The 19,315-nt window shown below is 32.6% G+C and overlaps 1 protein-coding gene across 4 annotated transcripts in view; it reads left to right on the top strand.

Annotated features, from left to right (window-relative positions):
• LOC121368409 (neuroglian-like) overlaps positions 1–18,545 on the top strand; it is a 156,724-nt gene extending 138,179 nt beyond the window's left edge. For 2 of the 4 annotated variants that reach the window (XM_041493121.1, XM_041493120.1), the window contains 3 exons: positions 1,725–1,850; positions 3,100–3,172; positions 8,905–18,545. In XM_041493121.1, the coding sequence (XP_041349055.1) occupies positions 1,725–1,850; positions 3,100–3,172; positions 8,905–9,112 (407 nt within the window). In that variant the 3' untranslated portion in view covers positions 9,113–18,545. Of the gene's footprint in view, positions 1–1,724; positions 1,851–3,099; positions 3,173–5,151; positions 5,196–8,904 lie in introns of those variants that run through there. The other 2 variants (XM_041493122.1, XM_041493123.1) reach the window with 2 other exon arrangements.
• Positions 18,546–19,315: the final 770 nt, after the last annotated feature.

Below are 19,315 nucleotides of genomic sequence, written 5' to 3'. Positions count from 1 at the left end.
TTTGCCATGATCAAACTATGCATGATCTTTCCCAGAATTCAAATGTTAGCAAGTTGCATTGCAGTGGAGTTATTAATGTTGCCAGAATGTTAACTTGATGCATTTTAAAACAATGTAGATGTCATTTCTTTCTTTGTTTAAATTAAAGAGAATAGCATCTCCTTGTCCAAGTTTCAGTGCAGTGGAATTGAGCCATCATTTAGCCAATTTAATCTGAGACTCCCTCTCTAACGGTGGGATTGATTCCCGTCGGTGGGCCCATTGGGCCATTTCTTGTTCCTGCCAGTGTACCACGACTGCTATATCAAAGGCTGTGGTATGTACTACCCAGTCTGTGAGATGGTGCATATAAAAGATCCCTTGCTGCTAATCGAAAAGAGTAGCCTATGAAGTGGCGACAGTGGGTTTCCTCCTTCAATATCTGTGTGGTCCTTAACCATATGTCTGACGCCATATAACCATAAATAAAATGTGTTGAGTGCGTCATTAAAAAAAAACACATTTATTTTTTTCCCTCTCTAACGGTATTTCCATTTTTTAAATATATTCTTTTTTTCTTCTGTTTTTTTATGATATATATTTTTTAATAAAATTAAACTTCTTAAGATTTATTCACAATAAAAATGTGCATCCATGGAGTGAAAGAATCTTTTGGTTTGATTATATGTACGATGCAAATTGTTGCAATAAGTTTGGAATACTCTGTTCTATAATTGTGAATGATAAAAACAATGTTTGTGCTTTTTAGTCTTGATCGCATGGTTCTTTGATAATGAAACAAAAATACCAGTAGTGTATCTGTTAATAACTTCTATTAAAATTATTAAGGGTACTGGAATTAATTTGAATGGTTATAATTTCAGTAATAAATATCCCATGTAAAAGGAAAATTTAGAAACTAAATGTTTTAAGGAAGACTTATTTGTTAATAAAAGTAACTTTGTTGATAAAGGATAAATACCACTAATCTAAGTATTTTGTCTCTGGGGCCTTTTGAATGACTGTACTTAAACATAGTGAATTTATCGAAAGATGAATCTGGGAATAAAACTACACAAATTTGGACATTTTCATATTTCATTTACCTTTTAAATGCTATGTATTTGCCTTTTGTTTTGTCCCTGCAAATCTTCAAATATCACGTGGTTTATGAATTGGACTACAGCTAGTGTCCAAGTAGAGTGTAAGTAGAAATAGTTAATAGTTAATAGTATGTATATATACTGGGGGTATATGATGTAAATATTTGATCACTGTCAGGGTTTTCAATAGTAGCCAGATCTTGAACAGTACCCAGGTGAAACATGCATCTGAAAAATTGAACCTGGCACCTTAAACAGAAGCTGTGGTCTTAAATATAAGTGTCTTACCAGTGTATTTGAAGTCTGTAATTGCACATCAATGTGCATGACTTGTTATTTTTATTATTTGAATGTCCTGAATAATAGAAGCTGGGTATCGGATAGTATTTGTGTCTTGAAGAGTATCTGGGTAAACGGTGCATCTCAGAAAAAATTGTAATCAAGCATTTATCCATGGTAGGTAATTTTCTCAATGTTATTACTGGAAACCAAGGGGTGTTTTTTGTTATTGATTTTGTTTACACCACCTCCTCTGCCCGAAGACCAGAAAGGGCTATCACATTACATAGTCTTAATGTTTCAATGGTAAATTTGAAAATTAATTAACCTCCTGTGTTATAAACTGTTCATTTGTATTTTCAGCTGCCAAGCGTAGTAGTGTGTTGTCTGCGGGATGGTTTATAGGAATGATGGTTGCCATAGCAATTCTTCTCCTCATTCTCATCATCGTCTGCATCATCAAACGTAACCGTGGTGATAAATATCATGGTAAGTACCAACTTGGATCATGCATTTTTTTATATTTGTTGTGGGGCAAGGACGTTTTATGTGCAGTTGGTCTAAGATTGATCCCTCGGCTTTACAATGGGTGTAACAAAGGTTGGGGTAGGTCCTATTTGGGATGCTGCATATAAAAATTTGTCTAGGCTTGCTGCTAATCGGAAAGAGTAGCCCGTTGCAGGTTTCCTCTCATTATCTGTGTGGTCCTTAACCATTTGTCTAAAACCAAATGACTGTAATTAAAATGTGTTGAGTGCATCATCAAATAAAACATTCCTTCCTACTCTATTTTGATAATCCGACGCCATATAACCGTCAATAAAATGTGTTGAGTGCATTGTTAAATAAACCATTTCCTTCCTTCTATTTTGATAGTAGTGTGACTTTAACCAACTGGCGCTTTAGTTTCTGAAGTACTAAAGTTTTTCTTCCTTTAAATAAATTTAATAAAACAAATACCATGATGACCAGAAACATGTTGGATTTGCTCAAATTGATCACTGTAAATTATCAATAAAATAGCTGTAATAGTCAACCAGGTTTGACACTGCCAGATAATTATGGTCTACCTGCGATATGACTTGTTGAGTTTTTCTTTCATTGGAACTACATGTTGTGTTTATTAAACTTGTTTGCTGTGGGAAATTATACACTGGCATGGGAAGGGAGACATGTGGCCCCCCAACTTTTCAGATATTTTTTATATTTGCTTTATAATAGTGTAAAAGTGTGTAAATATAAAGGTGTGGGCCCCCACACACACTTTTTGGCACCTTCCTACACCACTGATTATAGTACAGGACACAATAATAAAGTAAAGTAGCTACCCATAGCAGGTCTCTGGATTTGAAATTGTATGTATTTTGCCCTATGCGATATCAGCGGAGTTGATATCGAAGTTAATATCGGTGACATTGTTACAGTATCGTATGTGGAATCTATGTCACAATTTTCATGATTTGTGTCTGGGCAAAATGGGGGGGATCAAACTAATTAAAAGTAGGAGAATAATTTATCGTAGTTGTTAACAGTTTGGTTCAGACTTTAATATACCATACCAAACATCATTGTAACTTATAATCCACCATAACCTTATTTACCAAAAAATCCCCGCTTCCGGTGATCAGAGGGCATGGAATCATGTAACTACATATATTTACAATGTTTAAACACTTGTGTTTAAGATAATCGGGCTTTGTCAGTTCAACTCAATATATTTATGTTGTATTTCTTTCAGTTCAAGAAAAAGAGCGATTAAGGGGATGCAATCCAGAAGAAGGAACCGATCATTTCAATGAGTATGGCAAGAGGTATTCCTACTCTCTGAACATTGCGTTTGGGGAGAGCTTGCACCCTGTAGTGGATAAGAGCCTTTATCAATTCTTTTAACCTCAAACATGTTTTCATGATCTCGATAAATAATTTTAATGTTACATTCTGAAATTTAAAGTAAAGAGAATTTTCAATATCAGTTTTGTGAATATTTATTGTAAGATTTAAAAAAAAAAAAAAAAAAAATAATGTCTTTACCCAATAAAATATATAAATATGTATTTATATATGTATGTATGTGTATATATATATATATATCTTCAAAAACGTAGGGGAACCTGAAATATTAATGTTAATATCAACTATTAGACCGAACATACGTTTTGACCACAGACATCCTAGTAAAGAATGTTCAGGTCTCTTTATCAACACACTGAACCACATTCCATAGTTTGCGTGTGGATCACGCAGTTGCCCCGTACACGTGCGTGGGGTGTCATTCTCGATTTTGACCATTTCCAGGAAGGTCCATTAATCACTGTGGAACATTATTTTTTGTCAATCTTTTTCATTCTGTTGATCATACAGTTGTTACTGTTTTGTTTTTAGTCATTTTTATTGGTAGAATTTGCGATTTAATGATAAACAAACGTCAACTTTCAAATTTCACTTCTGACCCCAATCGTCCTTCAAGATTTTTGGTGGTCATATAACCTACTGTAATACTGAACTACCGGTTGTAATGTTTTCCCAATTAATTCACTATTATCATATAACCATTCCCCACAGCTAATATACCTTACAATTTTGGCAATTATAAATTCTTATTAGAGTTCCCCTACTTTTTTTGAAGAGTGTATATATATACATATATATATATTGTTCTTTTATTGCTGGTGCGCATTAACAGTTACTGTTTTAAAAGTTTCACCTTCAAATTACTGGTTTGTTTGAAAAATCTGATGTTAAATAAAGGCTCTGTATTCATTATGTCTGTCTCTTTCTGTGAAGATAGCGAGAGTAGAATGAATAGTTGATTTATTGTGTATTCTAGACGCTACCCACTAGTTGATGGCTATTCCTGAAATAAAAGCTTAATATGTTAAGATCTAAAAACTCACTCTGTTTTAGGTGGATTTCAAATGACAAGTTCATTGCTTTAGTTTACATATTCAAACAATTGTTTTTAAAAAAAATTATTATTATTATTTTTATTTATTTTTTATTAGTTTTTACTTTTTTATTTTTATTTTTTAAATTATGTAATCCTATCACACTTTTACTTATAGACCTGGGCCCACTATAACTCCCCCTGGGCCCCCCCCCCCCCCCCCCCCCCCCCCCCCCCCGTGATTTTTCAAGATGAGTATATCTTTGAAGCCTATCCATAGACATATTCAAATCAGCTTGTCTGCAGGCAATCTGTTGGTGGGTGTGCCTGTAGGGCATGTTTGAGTGTAGGCACCCTATTTTTAACAGGGCAAATTTCTGATCAAGGTGAATGTTTCACATAATTTTCAGAAATATCTGAAAATAATTCTGGATTATACCACTGCTTTTACTTTAAAGCTGGGTTACTGGTGAATGTATTCCACCAAAAAGTAATACATTTTTGACATCTGACTAAGCATAGTGAGTCAATGAATTTGAAATGTCCTGAGTATTACAAACATAGTATATGAAAAAACTGCATGGCAATGTTCAAGTTAACATCCAGACATATTTTGAACAGGTTTAAGACCAAATTATGAATGCTATTCATGCTAAATTACATGTTCATAACAACAAACCACAAAGTTATAGTACCGGGTGTATACTCACCAGCAAAAGTTACACAGTTCCCGATATACGTAATTCTCTATGTACATGTGCATATATACAATACCGTACCTAAAACATTCTGATCCTTTTATTATTGTATTGTATTTAATATCTGAAGGCAGCATTACTTAAATATGGTGCAGTACATGCTGTCTAAACCATTTACATAGATATTTTGAATATTTTTATATTACAGACAAGTCTTACAAACATAAAAAGTGAATTTACATACCATTCTAGGCAAGTCTGCATTACATATACAATTTATCTGTCTCACAACAGTTCATGTTACAATAGCTAGGTTTTTTGTTGCTTTTTGTAATATTTTAGAATTGCAGTTCTATTTATATTATGCTTAACTTATGTTTTGGTGTATATAATTGATATCTACATAGAATATTGTCATCAGGCAAATATCTAGCACTATAAAAGTCTAACTTTCATTCCCAATTCTCAATCATTTTATGTGACCCAAATATGATATATGTGAAGTTTACAATTTTCTATTTCTACATCCTTCCTTTTATTCTATTAAGTAGATGTTAATAACAATTATAAAACATTATAATATGAGGTATGCATAATTATATACTTCTCAAAATAAGTTACTAGTAAGCAATGCCAGAAATGTATTAATTTCTATGTATACATATACTTAGGATTGCCTGAAGCTTTTATTATTAAAAAAACAAATTGACCTGGCTTTTTTTTATAACATATTGAGGCTTCATTATTCAAATATGGTTAAGTATATGGAGTTTATATACTATGTTCACAAATTTATGAAGATGTCCCTCTGTTCTTAGTACCAACCAATTATAAGTACCTTTCCTCGGCATGTGTGTTAAAACATTTACAATTCATCTATCTCACAGAAGCTGTACTATTTTTAAAAACATATTTGTATTTAAATTGTGCTTAATTTATGCTTAGGTTTATATAATTGACATCAGATATAGTCATCGGGCATATCTAGTACTTGACTTTCTTTCCTATTTCAGTCTTATCATCTGATTCAAATATAATGTCTATTATGTTCACAATATCTGTAATTTCTTATTTTGTCCTCTGGGCCTTTGCTCTTGTTCCTCCCTCAGTATGTCAACAGCTCTTGTTATCAGATCACAAACCATCCAATTCAGCTTCAGTATTTCTTTGGACATTTCTCAGCCATTTCTATGTGGTTGAGGAATACCCTGGACTTTGTGATATGACTAATACCATATGAGACCATGGCAATTTGCTCTATTGGTACAGCATATTTTCAGGGAATATCTACTGGATGGAAGGTTTGCAACTAATCCACAGTAGCATAATGACAGCATTCGTGGTTTGGCACTAAATTTCTCATGTGAAAGGGGTTCTTCCAAGCCACACTTGATCTAAGGAATCTCTACAAGAGACTGGAAGACCATTTAAATGAAAAAAAGAAAACTCTGCCCTCAGCTTCTTGGGAAGAGGGTTCTATTTGTGAGACAAAGTACATGTTTCAAATGCAAACCATGTCTGAGGGTGGTGTAAAGTGCACAAAAAGATGCAGAAACAAAGCTTATACTTCAATGTCTGTACATTGCTGCTAGTTCACCATCCCAGATACGGACATTTGTATACACTCAATTTGGCAACAAGAGGCATCTTATAGATGTGCACAGCATCATTAAGGATGCAGGGAAGACACCAACTAGCAATTCCAGCTGTGCTTGCCATTACTGGCTATGATACCAACTGCTTTTATGCAGAATGGAAAACTGGAGGTTTTGAATATTCTCAAGCAATGCCAAGACTTCCTTGAAATGTTGTTAGCTCATGGAAGTTAAGCAAAAATTGATGTTCATATATTTAAGAAGCAGATCGTTTCATATACCTTCTCTATGGGAGTGCAGGTGCGAATAACATACAAAAAGATCATGACTTGAGAAATATCTGGAAATGTTTGTTGCCAAACCAAGGATGATAATATTGAACAACAGTAGAGTATAAATCAGCCTTCTCCACTCTACATGTATGCATTCACTGAGAATGCTCTGAGAATGCACATAAAGAGAACAAATTGCCAAGTTGTCATTTGGTATCAGTCATGCCAGGCATACCAGGCTATTCCCCAACCAAATTGTCATATGGCTGAGAAATTTTAGAAGGCACACTAGAGATGAAATAGTGATATGATACCATGAGAGCTGATGGACATACTGAGTAGAGTCTGGAGAAGGAGAATACCAGAAATTGTGAACATGACCGACATATTTTAATTGCATGAAAATGCAAAGGAATATGAAAGGAAGTCAAAACTTTCCTAGACAATATTTGATGTAGAAACTAATTATATACACTTGAGCATAAGTTAAGCACAATGTAAATATAAAGGCAAATCTAAAAATATTACAAACACAGACTAGTATAATATGAACTTCTGTGAGATAGATGACTTGTACATGTAATGCAAAAGAAATTATGGTAGGTACACAAAACTGATGCTTTAAATTTTTAACACTGGTGTTTAGTAAAGAGGGACATATTCATAATATTGATGCACATACATGTATACTCAACAAAATTAATTAAGGGCTAGTAAACTTTCTTATATTATAATATAATTCTTTGTTACTGTCATATTATTTTAGCATGTTTTGGTCATATATATGCCTTCTATACATTGTTTCAGTAAACTTTTACTGGTTATACACGCAAAAAACACTGGGTATTTCACATACTTAGGCAAGTATTTGTTACACATTTGTTCAGAATCTTTTTTGTCATTGTGTTCCCTCAAAATTGTTATTTAAGTCATTAAGTTTAAGAACATGCCACAATGCTGACAACTTTCAACGGAAGAAGTTGTATTTTCCCCCATATTAAAAGGAAAATGCTAAAATATCTATTGGATCTTAATTAATTTTGTTGAGTATAGTATAGGCAGATATACTGAACCATATTTGAATAATGCTGCCTCAATATATTAAATACAATGCAATTTTTAATAGTAAAAGGTTCAAGCAGCCCAAAATACGTGTAAATATAGAAAATAATGCATTTCAGGCATTGCTTAACTTTTGCCGATGAGTATATCATTATTAATACCACATATTGCATTGTTATTTGGTTTGTTACTATTAACATCTAGTATAGGATGAATATCATTCATTTTGGCCTTATATCTGTTAAACATTTATATGGATGACAAATTTATCACTATATTTAATTTTTCAATATAGTGTTTTTGGAACACAAAATGTGCAACGGTACCCCCATTCAAATGGCGATATTTTTTATAATCCACCAACATTTTTGCTGCAGACAAGCAGATATTAAATTCATATATAATGAGGTATCTAAAAATACTTGTCTCCAAAAATCCCTAGTGGGGGGAGGGTTTCGGTATCTGGCCCATGGACTATTATATTTAAAAGGATGAAAATGACAGAATGGAGATAATCTGGTTATATTGTTTACAAATATTTTATTTCTTGAATAGCCTTATTTATGCTTTTTTTGTACTTTATTTATGCTGCCGTTTGAAACCAATATATGCTTTATTATAGCTTTTTCTATTCCTCTGTGGCTCTTGCTTTAAAATTATTTTATTATTTTATTTATTATTTAATATACTTGAAAATATAGGCATATTTAAATAAGTTTAAAACTGATATGTAATGGTGTTTTTGATATGTAATGGGTGGGGGAAAACCCTCAACAGTGTAGGAAGATTAATTGATGAGAGATAGGGGTAATTTATTATAAATTAATAATTTCCTTTAACATACTATGTTATTTTTTTATTTCTATATATTTTCTGGACTTGGTGAATTTTATATTTCAAAAGTATGTAACACTTTTATAATTTAATTCTTATGTTTATTCCATACATACATTTTTATATAAACTATATTTTTATGTATTTTTTCTCAAATGGTTTAAGCAGTGCTCAGCATGTGACTGGGTTGTTTTTCAGTGACAACAATGGAATTGGTCAGAGTGGTTCGTTTGACAATAATCCTGAGAAAATGCCGCTGGGTCCTTATGATGCAGACAGCCTTGAGGAGTACGGTGATGTCGATCCAAGTCGCTTTAATGAAGATGGCTCTTTCATTGGTCAATATGGAGACCAGAAGGTGGAGCCTATCGACACGCCCAACCCATCTGGTCTGTCAGCATTATAGATCCGCCCCCTGGATGGAAATTATTCGCAGATTTCATTGTTTAATTTACTTTGGCAAAATGTTTTTGTTTTTATCCTGAAAGTGTTGTTAATGGATATGTCATGTTGACTAAGATACAAGGAGGATATATAATTTTAAAAAAACAATATTTACAAGACTATTTATGTGACATCATGACATTCCATATATGGTAATGCTCTGCATAAAAAGAAAAAAGGAGGAAGATGATTGGATGACTTGCATAAGAGGATGAACATAATCAGATGCCTCTTAAAGGAGGAAGGTTTTGATTGGATACAATACACCGGAGCAGGAAAATGATTGGATGTTCTGCATCAAAATGAGTACTGAAAGCAGACGTGTACAGACAAAAAGATTTCTGCTGTGCAATATTTTGTGCTATTACTAAGGTTCTGCAGTGCTGGGTTCATGGCACAGTCTTCCCAATTATGGAAGTTGGAATAACAAGGAGTTCCATTTACAGTGGTTTATTACGATTCGCCTTATGGTTGGTTCATTGTAGGAGACCCACATTTTTAATAATCATTTTTGCAATTTATGATATATTATTGAAGTTTATTTTTACTAATTTTCATCCAAAATGTGAGAAATTATATTTTATTCTTAAATTTGCCATGTGATGCAAGTTAGTTCTTTTGATCAGTACAATGCTAGTGATGTAGTGTTAGACACATCGTATTGTTGGTTGTGAACATTATGCTTCTGTGTACTGTAGTTGTAATCTATAGTATTAATGTATGCCAGTGCTATGGTAAGCGGTTTTGTGGTTGTGCTTGAACACAGAAGTGATTGGATATGTAAATATACATAAAAATGGTATATTTGGATACAGAGATTGGTTGACAGTTTGTCAGTATAGCATGTGCATACCCTTAACTAATGGCTGAAGTCTAATACAGAAATGAATGTCAATATATTCAGTTAAAAAAATAAAGTCTTCATTTGTATGCTACTCGACATTTGATAAGGGATCATGAAAGAAATTTTATTCATAAAAAATAGTTTTTATTGCGTAAGTAATTTATACATTATTTGGCCTCTTGGAGTTGTCTTTGGTCAGAATCCAAACTATGTGCTTGATTGGACACTTTTTATAAGACCAAGATATATGTACGGTTCTGTCCTGCCTTATATCAAAGATGATATTTAAAATAAAAGATAAATTGAATCAGCATTTGGATTAATTACAAGGGCTCTAGAAATCATTACTACTATTTCTAAAACTACCATTTTGATGGGACACGGTAACACATTCATTTTTTATGCGTGCTATCTTTACGGGTGTTACAGGAATACATTAAATTGCCTGTTGAAATTCAATATTAAGGCATCCGCTATTTACAATTTTTACACTGATCAACATGACAGGAAATGATTTAATATTATTACTAAACAAGAGAGAGTTAATGAGTGAACATAATTGCTAGATTGAGTAATGGATTAAATTCATATCCCTATTAAAGGTCGGGCAGTATTCATGCTTCAAAACAGGTTTGTATAAACCATGATTGTTTTAAACACCTCACGGTTACATAGCATGTGTTTAGTAACAATTATGACTTGTTATAAACACATTTGCAGTTACATAACGTGTTTGTTAACAATTATGACTTGTTATCTACTAAGTACTAAGCCAACCTTTGAAAACCCCCCCAAAACCCATTGTGGTTTGCTGCAGTACAATTGATTTGATGAACTCCACTGTAATATATGACCATCTTCTTGTAATAGGATTTTGGCTACCATACATCGGTTCTCATATATATTGTGTGCAGTTACTAAATACTAGATAATGTTTTCAGATAAATAAAAAACCCAATTCACCGACACACTGCTATGACGTATCAGATGGCAGGTAACCAGGAATGTTTCAACGCTTCCCAAAACGACACAGAAGCAGTTTTAAAACATGGTCAGACCATGCGTAATGTACAGCGAGTAGAAATGCACACTGTGAATCTGTAAACTTTGTATATCGTAGTCTACTGTGTCACGTAGTAGTGTTTTAATAATAGAAGTCACGTACGGCATACATGTATGTGTTTAGAAGCAAGTTACTGTTACAAGCTTTTTAACAAAGATTTCATTATATAAATGATTCGGATTTGTTTTTAAATACTTTGTATTCATGTAATATCTAGTACATGTTTTAACAAATGTAAGCTAATTGACTTTATGAGAATCTGTTCACAGCTTGAAAATGTGTGTGTGTGTGTGTGTATATTGTATAGAGTATCGTCATCCATCATTGAAGTTGGTTATCAACTGTTACGTTTACACAAGCACATCATTATAGTTTGTCACCTCATGTTTCTGTTTATTTTTGGTAGTAATTACAACAGGAGAAGAAGCTGTTAAAGGTATTGTTTATTATAAATATATCATTATAAATTTAATCTTAAAATATTGTATCGTTTATAATGACAACATTATACTGAGGATTACCATTTCACTGTTTTACATGACTAAGATGTTAATGCTTATATGACGAGTTTAATTGCTGGAGTGCTGATCACTGTAATTGTGACTGAAAGGCAGAAAACATATATAGTTATACTTGTCGGAGTTTTTAGTCGAAGTATAAACATTGTAATGATGGCCATTGTAACACTGGTTGACCTTTTACTGAACTTGTAATAGTTGATAAAATATATTAGGTATATGACATAATGACATACATGTATGTAACACTAGCAGTCCATTTTTCCATTATAGTTTTAGTACAGATTCAACTTAAAGGTATATTAGCTTATCAGCTAACAGTTTTTACAATATTGCTTTAAACCTGAGTGGAAATATAAGACCACTTATAGAAAGTTTTTTTTAACTCACAGTATGTTAGGTTTAATTTTGTATTTTGGCTTGTTTGTGTTTTGGGTGGGGTTTTTTATCATCGTACAGCCCATTTCAAACCCAAGTGCAATAAGTATAAATGTTTTCACTGCCATGTTGCATAATATTGGAATCATGGAACATCCAATCATAATTGACATTTCACGATTCACGTTTTCCCATAGGGTAAACCAATCATAATCAAGATAACTTCTGTTCATGTTTTCCTTACACTAACCAATCACAGTCTACATTACATTGGTTCATAATTTCAGTTGGGCAACAAATCCCAATCAAGACCACACCAGTTTATAATTTCAGTTGGGCAATAAATCCCAATCAAGACCACTCCAGTTCATATTTTCAGTTGAAAAATTAGTGGTAATCTTCATTATTTCAGTGCATAATTTCAGTAGAGTAACCAAATTTTAATGTATATCACTACAGATGATATTTTCAGTAGAACACCTACTGTCATAGTCCGAGCTGGTTTAAGGATCCGTAGGGTCTGTAGCACAAATAACAGCGGGGCCTCCTTCCCAGGATGTATATTTATAACCCCCTCTGGGAGAGGGGAAAAAACGACCTGGGGAAAATAAACGTACACATTACCGTGGGGCCCCCTGAAGCATGGGGGGGGGGGGTTGGGGGGCATATCACATGCTACATGTTCTAGGATAAACTGGCTCTGGTCATAATACAATGTATATATGCCACTGATACTCAGACTAAATATTTAATACTTACATTTTACATGGAGAGCTTAGAATCTAGCTTTTCTTGCAGTTTAAATTTTTGTTTACATTTTTTCTTTTCTTTTTTATTATGTTGAAAACTTATTTTGCTTGAAGCCTAATTAATTAATTAGTTTTGTTTAATGTACTTTCGCCTCAACTGAAACGAAATATACAAAGGTCATTAATATTGGCATGTTTTTAAATGTGTCCAATTTACAAATTATAAAAGTAATAGAGTTCACCCATTTGATAGTTGATAAAAGCTAATGATTATAATATAGGGCCTTTGTATATTTTTTATTTTGGAGAAATCATTTTAATTTATTGTTAGAATACCCCCATTTTATTCCATTAACTACCTCTTTTATTTCAGCTCTTGTTGAATGTTTGCCTGTTGAGTAATTTAATTTTTTTTAAATTCATGAATGAGTTGGATAGATGTGCCAAATACCTGCATTCCTTAGTTTGGAGGTACACTTCCAGTATTGTAGTGTTTAGTTCAAAGGGCAAACAACCCATTGTTTTAACACTTTCACCTCGACGTCTTTTTCACATGATGGCAATTAATTTTGAAAGGATCTTGTCATTAACTCGCAAAATTAAAATTGTTCATTTCTCTATGTGGTGTTTTCTAAAGAATTATTTGGTGACATTTTTAGTGTGTGTGTTGTGTGTGCATGTGTAAAAACATGTGTACACTTAGAGTGTGCATGTGCATCAAGGATTTGAACCCCTTCAAAAACATCCACATGTATTGTCTTGGACAAACACTTTTTCACAGATTTTTTGTAAAATGATATTAACTGTAAATATCTGAAATGGCCATCTGATTCCATTTTACCATACTAGACAAACCTAAGACGAAAAGAGGGTGAAAGTGTTAAAAGTATTTTATTAATCTTTGCAGTTAGTACATTGTATGATTTGTTCTGTTTAAGTTCTTAGGCAACATTTTTATTTAAAAGAATTTAATATAATCTTATTTAATGTTGTTTCATTTGTGTTGTTACATTGTGTTGCCATACGTTTTGTATCGGTTATTATTTCCATCTGTACATGCCTTTTGTTATATTATGTTAGTGTTTATAGCTTCCACTGTTCTGTAAAGTCCTCCACTGGTAGCTGTAGGTGGCGTTAGTGACAACAAGTGAAAGACAAACACCCATTCACAATTATCAACATTTCATAAATCTAAAACTATGGGGAAGGGAGTTTAAAAAAAATAAAATTAAAATACATTTAGCAAAATTGTAATGTTTTATGTATGCTTTAAGAGAGAGGGAGGAGTGTAGTAAAAACATTTTTTATCTTTTTAAAATGTTGATAATTATGAATAGTCCATATCCTGTATATATATATGTATGTATGTACATGTAACAAATAATCATCATCATAGTGTGTTTGATTTTTGCTGGAAAAGAGATCTGATTTGTTTTAAGTTCTGACATTTATTCACTGATTACACTCAATCTTTTGTCTTCTCCAATAGAGATTTCTGTTTTATTTTAATCTGAGGGAAATTATTTGCAAGCTGCTTTATGTATATGTAGTGAACATACCATAACAATCGAGAATGATTTTAAATCTGTTTACAGTATATGGCTGGTAACAAATACATGTATTGAAAAATAATGGTCTTATTTGAAATCTGTCATGGCCAAGTATTTTGCTTGTTATTATAAATTGTTTTTAAATTTAAAGGGATATGTTATACAGTAATCTCTAACAGATTGATTTATTGAGTATTTTCGAAATAAATTAAGGAGATGATAAAAGGTAGAGATTTTGTTCAGAGAAATATGTTGATCTGAACCCAACTCCTTTTTGCCCATCAGTGCTATATTTATATCACATTTAATCAACTGTATGTCATTGTGGTAGTGTGGTCATGACCAAGATCTGGATGTCGAACAAAAGACATGAAGTATTGTCATTTCCTTTTGTAATTCGTTCATTAATGAATCTCGTGTCTTTTCGCATTTATTCATCATTTATCCACATTTAGAGAGGATTTTCTCTTATATTAGTACAATCATATTTATTTTATACTGTTTCTGTTTTATACTTTGATATTATGTTCTTAGTTTCTATGAATTATGTAGAATAAAGAAATGGGCAGTAGACTCAGTCTTTTGAAGACATTTCTGTGTACAGAAAAAGGACGACTTGAGTGGTTTAGCACCGATTCATGACAAAACATTTGCATAATTATTCACCATACAGCAAATGCCATGTATTTTTAAGTGTATTTGTAATCTACATTTCACTCCCTAATAATGTTTAATGGGATATATAGAAAAAGAATTTAAATTAAAACAAACAAAAATGTTATGTGATTTATACAATTCAATGTTACATTTTCAATATAATAATATTCATGGTGAAGATAATTTTACATCATAGTGAGTACCATATTTTCTAAGTGACCATAACTACATAAAATCATGTGGAATATAAAAGAGTTACCCTCGTTATGTAGTTGTTTTGCATAACTAAAACATTCCTTTTATCTGTGTGTGTTAGTTTAGTTTACTTGTTTCATTAGATTTTATAAGACAAACCTATTCCTTGACAAGAAGTCCAAGGGATGGTCTTAATTTTCATTAATTGTCTACAAATAGTAGTGCACTAGTACAACTCTAGCATGTCAAGTGTATTACTGACCATGATGTTAACATAATTACAGTTGATGGAAGTCTTGTTATAGATAGTGACCGTTCTTAGACTGACGACCAGTTCACAATGTTAACTCTTTACAAAGATTGCCTTTTGAGTTAAGGATAAAATCTTCTGTGCTAGAGGATATCATGAGTTACGGATAAAATCTTCTGTGCTAGGAGATATAATGAGTTACGGATAAAATCTTCTGTGCTAGGAGATATAATGAGTTAAGGATAAAATCTTCTGTGCTAGGAGATATAATGAGTTACGGATAAAATCTTCTGTGCTAGGAGATATAATGAGTTAAGGATAAAATCTTTTGTGCTAGGAGATATAATGAGTTACGGATAAAATCTTTTGTGCTAGATCTAACAAAAGTGTTTGTAATTATAAAATGTGTTGACACATCCAACTAATTGAAGTTTCCACAGGAAAGTGTTTACTGCCAAACGGATGATGACTTGATTCTCCTTTCATTTATTGTCCTGGAGCCTAATTCTAATTCACAAAGGTCTCTTAGGCTCTGTTAGATAACATAGCATCTTCTTTGCAAGTCTTTTAGCATTGCACTGTTTAGATTGCAAAGTTCTGAGAGTTTAGTGAATTAGGCCCCTGGTCGTATGTAATGTAAAGAATCTTGAAATGTTTGTTTAAAATTATTTTTCATGTTTCCTCAGTCATGTTATGACAAAGAGTCTTAGATAACTTGGTTAAGTTCAAAGCATATTAACAGATATGTTAGCAATTAAAATTCAAAGATAATTTTGTGGAACTGGCCCCTGGAGTTTACTTGCCTCCATTTAAACTGTTTATGTATAACTGACTTGTTTTTATTACCAACTTGTGTTTGTCAACTTGCCACCAGATGAATGGGTTTGTTTTGATGAGGTTTATTACACACTATATGTTGAAGGATGGGGTGGGCTGTTTTTTTTTTTTGTTTTTTTAATTGGATTACACACCAAGTGGGTGTTTGTATACATATATAGGTATAATTCGGATAAGAAAATGTATGATTTCATTTTGGTAAAATGAGTTTTTACTGGAAATTTTATTATGTGTTGTTAAAGTGATCAATAACATTTAGGAACAGGAGATTAAAAATACATCATGATGCAAAACGTAGTGTTTTACCGGTATGTCATGGTAATTCTGTTGAATGAATATAACCCATGTCCCCCAGATTGTTGCCTGAGAGGTAGGTTGATCATTTATGAACATTCTTTTTTTGAGGCTTTCAGGTGGACAGAGGAAATTCACAATAAAACCTTAATGAATTTATACATTGTGCTTTATACAAGTGGATCACACAATACAATGAAAATTGGTTTTCCATAGATTGTATTAGAACATAAAATCTTGATCATCTTTCAAGCGTTTTTGGGGGAAATAAAGGACCATTTCTAAGTTCACCCAATAGATCATACTGGGGTGGGGTGGGGTGGTTGGAAGGCATTTAGTTAATGCCAATGTTTCTTCGTTGAAATGTTTTCAAACAAATCATTCATCACTGATCAACCCATGTTTCAACTTTCATGCCATTTGCCATTTTATCAACTTTCTCTTGGTCACAATATTGCCCGTGTTTCAGGGAATAAACTAAGGCACTGAAATGCCTTCATTTATTTATCTGTTTGATTTTGTAAGTTCACTTTAAAAAAAGAAAAGAAAAAAAGAATGAATATAAATTAGTAAATTAAACTATTCAGTGTTTTATGCAGGTTGTAAAATTCAGGTTAACAAATTTATGTTGGGGAATACGGATTCACTTTTTTGTTGTTGAAAGATTGGCAAAAGGTAGTTTATTATAGCAGTTCCTTTGTTACAATAATATCTTTACATTAATATCTGTTAAAGTATAAATACATACTAACGAGGCTTGCTGTTGGTTTTTATTGGGGAGGGGGTGGTTCCTGTTTTTCATGCTGGGGTATTATTAACCATTTATCCATTAATTTATTCTTGGACACAGTTTTTTTTTAATAAATATTTTGCTGTGAGATTTCATTGGCAACATTTAAATAATTCAGTCAATGTCCAGGGGCCTAATTCACAAAGATCTCTTAGGCTCCGCTAGACAACAAAGCATCCTCTTTGCAAGTCTTTTAACATTGCACTCGAAGATCGCAAAGTTGCGAGAGTTTAGTGAATTAGGCTCCAGTTATGTGTTGGACCTGAAGAGCAAGCAAACAGTGCCTTTACAGCTGTCCAGTTTTTGTGGAAATTATTCCAGTATTGTGACCAAAAGAGCAGCACCATGTAAAGACGATGTATATAATTGATGTATTGATGTTATATATATATAATCTGCTGATACCTACTTGTGCGTTATACATGCTTGGTGTAATCATTTCATTAATTACTAGACTTACTTGTTTTAACTGTCCATGGCCACCGCAGCATAATACTACTATACATCAAGAAATGTTGCCATTTTTATTGGTTTTAATTTTGATTAGACTTTTTTTTAAACTTTAAAATAAAAACAAATTCAGTAATTTGTTTTATCATTATTATGTTTTATCATTGTCATGTTTTATTGCTTTAAAAGTGAAAAAGAAGAAGAAAAGATTATTTATAAACTGTCCAATTTATTAGGAACAGTCCATTTATCATTATTCGTAACATATTCTGTAGGGAAAAGACTTTGCTGGTGATTGCTTACCTGGACTGCATTGAATAGAGAAATTTACATACAAGTTCTAAATCAATCAGTAGAAAAAAGCCTTTTGCATATTGTTAAAAAAGTTAGATAAATGTTCGGTTGACTACCAAAAAAAGTTCTTTAATATATATCATTTTACACTGGTTTAGATTTGGAATCGGTACCGTTGATGTTCACCAACCTATTTTACATTCATTATTCCAGCAATAGGTCTAATGGTGTGTGCTTATGTTTTAAGACTTGGAATCAGTACCTTTAATGTTTACTAACCTATTTTATATTGATTGTTCCAGCAATGTGTCTAATAGTGTGCTGGTATGCACTCTGGTCTAGTGACTTTCTTGATGTTTAGTAGCTATGTTGTACTGGCTGCTGTTGTAATGTTTAGTAAATCTGGTATTGCGAAGGTTATCGCTGTGCCAGTGTGTCACCCGTTTTCATAAATTCTTTGCTAATAACGTTGGTTTGTGCTAACCTTTTCACATAAATCAAAATAAAATTAAACTGTGCTTTGAAAGTGGAGTGTCTTGTTATTTTTTAATACTTCAGAATTGCAGATAAAGATATTGCTTTAGGGGAGGGGGTAAAAAGATAGTTAAATTAGAGCCAAATCATTGGTTATGATTCTGAATTCACTTTATTTACAGTTGTATGATGATTATCTCTAGGGGCAGGAGTCAAGTTAAGTCAGCGGACCCATTGGGTTTTTCCCCATCCCAGACTGTCTTACGACTGGTATATCAAAGGCCATGGTATGTGCCGTCTTGTCTGGGAAAGTGCACATAAAAACTGCCTTGCTGCTAATGGTAAAATTGTATTGTAGCAGGCTTTCCACTGAAGATTATGTGTCAGAATTACTAATGATAAGTGCTCTAGTGGTGTCATTTAACAAAACGAACACCTCGATGGATCGTCCAGGACCAGATATTGCTCCAAACATTTTTATTGGTAAAAATAATCTTGTGGAGTTGAGGTCTAACTGATTTGTGTTGGTGTGCCTTATAGAAGGAAAAGGGAGACAATGCAACAAGATAAGTTGTCTGATATTCTTGAGATCCACTGCAATGACAAATTCAAGAACTAATTTGTAAAGCTGAGACAACAGAGAATAATGCTTCAAACAATATTTCAAAAGCTGGTTTTAATTTGTAAAAGTTGCAACAAATATTTGGCACATGACATAAAAATTACATAAATTCCTTAAATGGTTAGAAAACAGAAATGTATATTTGCAATAAATTGGTCAATACTAAAAATTAGTACAAATTCATAAAAACATTCCCTGCA

The sequence above is a fragment of the Gigantopelta aegis genome, chromosome 3 (assembly GCF_016097555.1).
Source record: "Gigantopelta aegis isolate Gae_Host chromosome 3, Gae_host_genome, whole genome shotgun sequence".
In the NCBI taxonomy this organism is placed as follows: Eukaryota; Metazoa; Mollusca; class Gastropoda; order Neomphalida; family Peltospiridae; genus Gigantopelta; species Gigantopelta aegis.
This window is presented reverse-complemented; position numbering and strand designations above follow the sequence as displayed.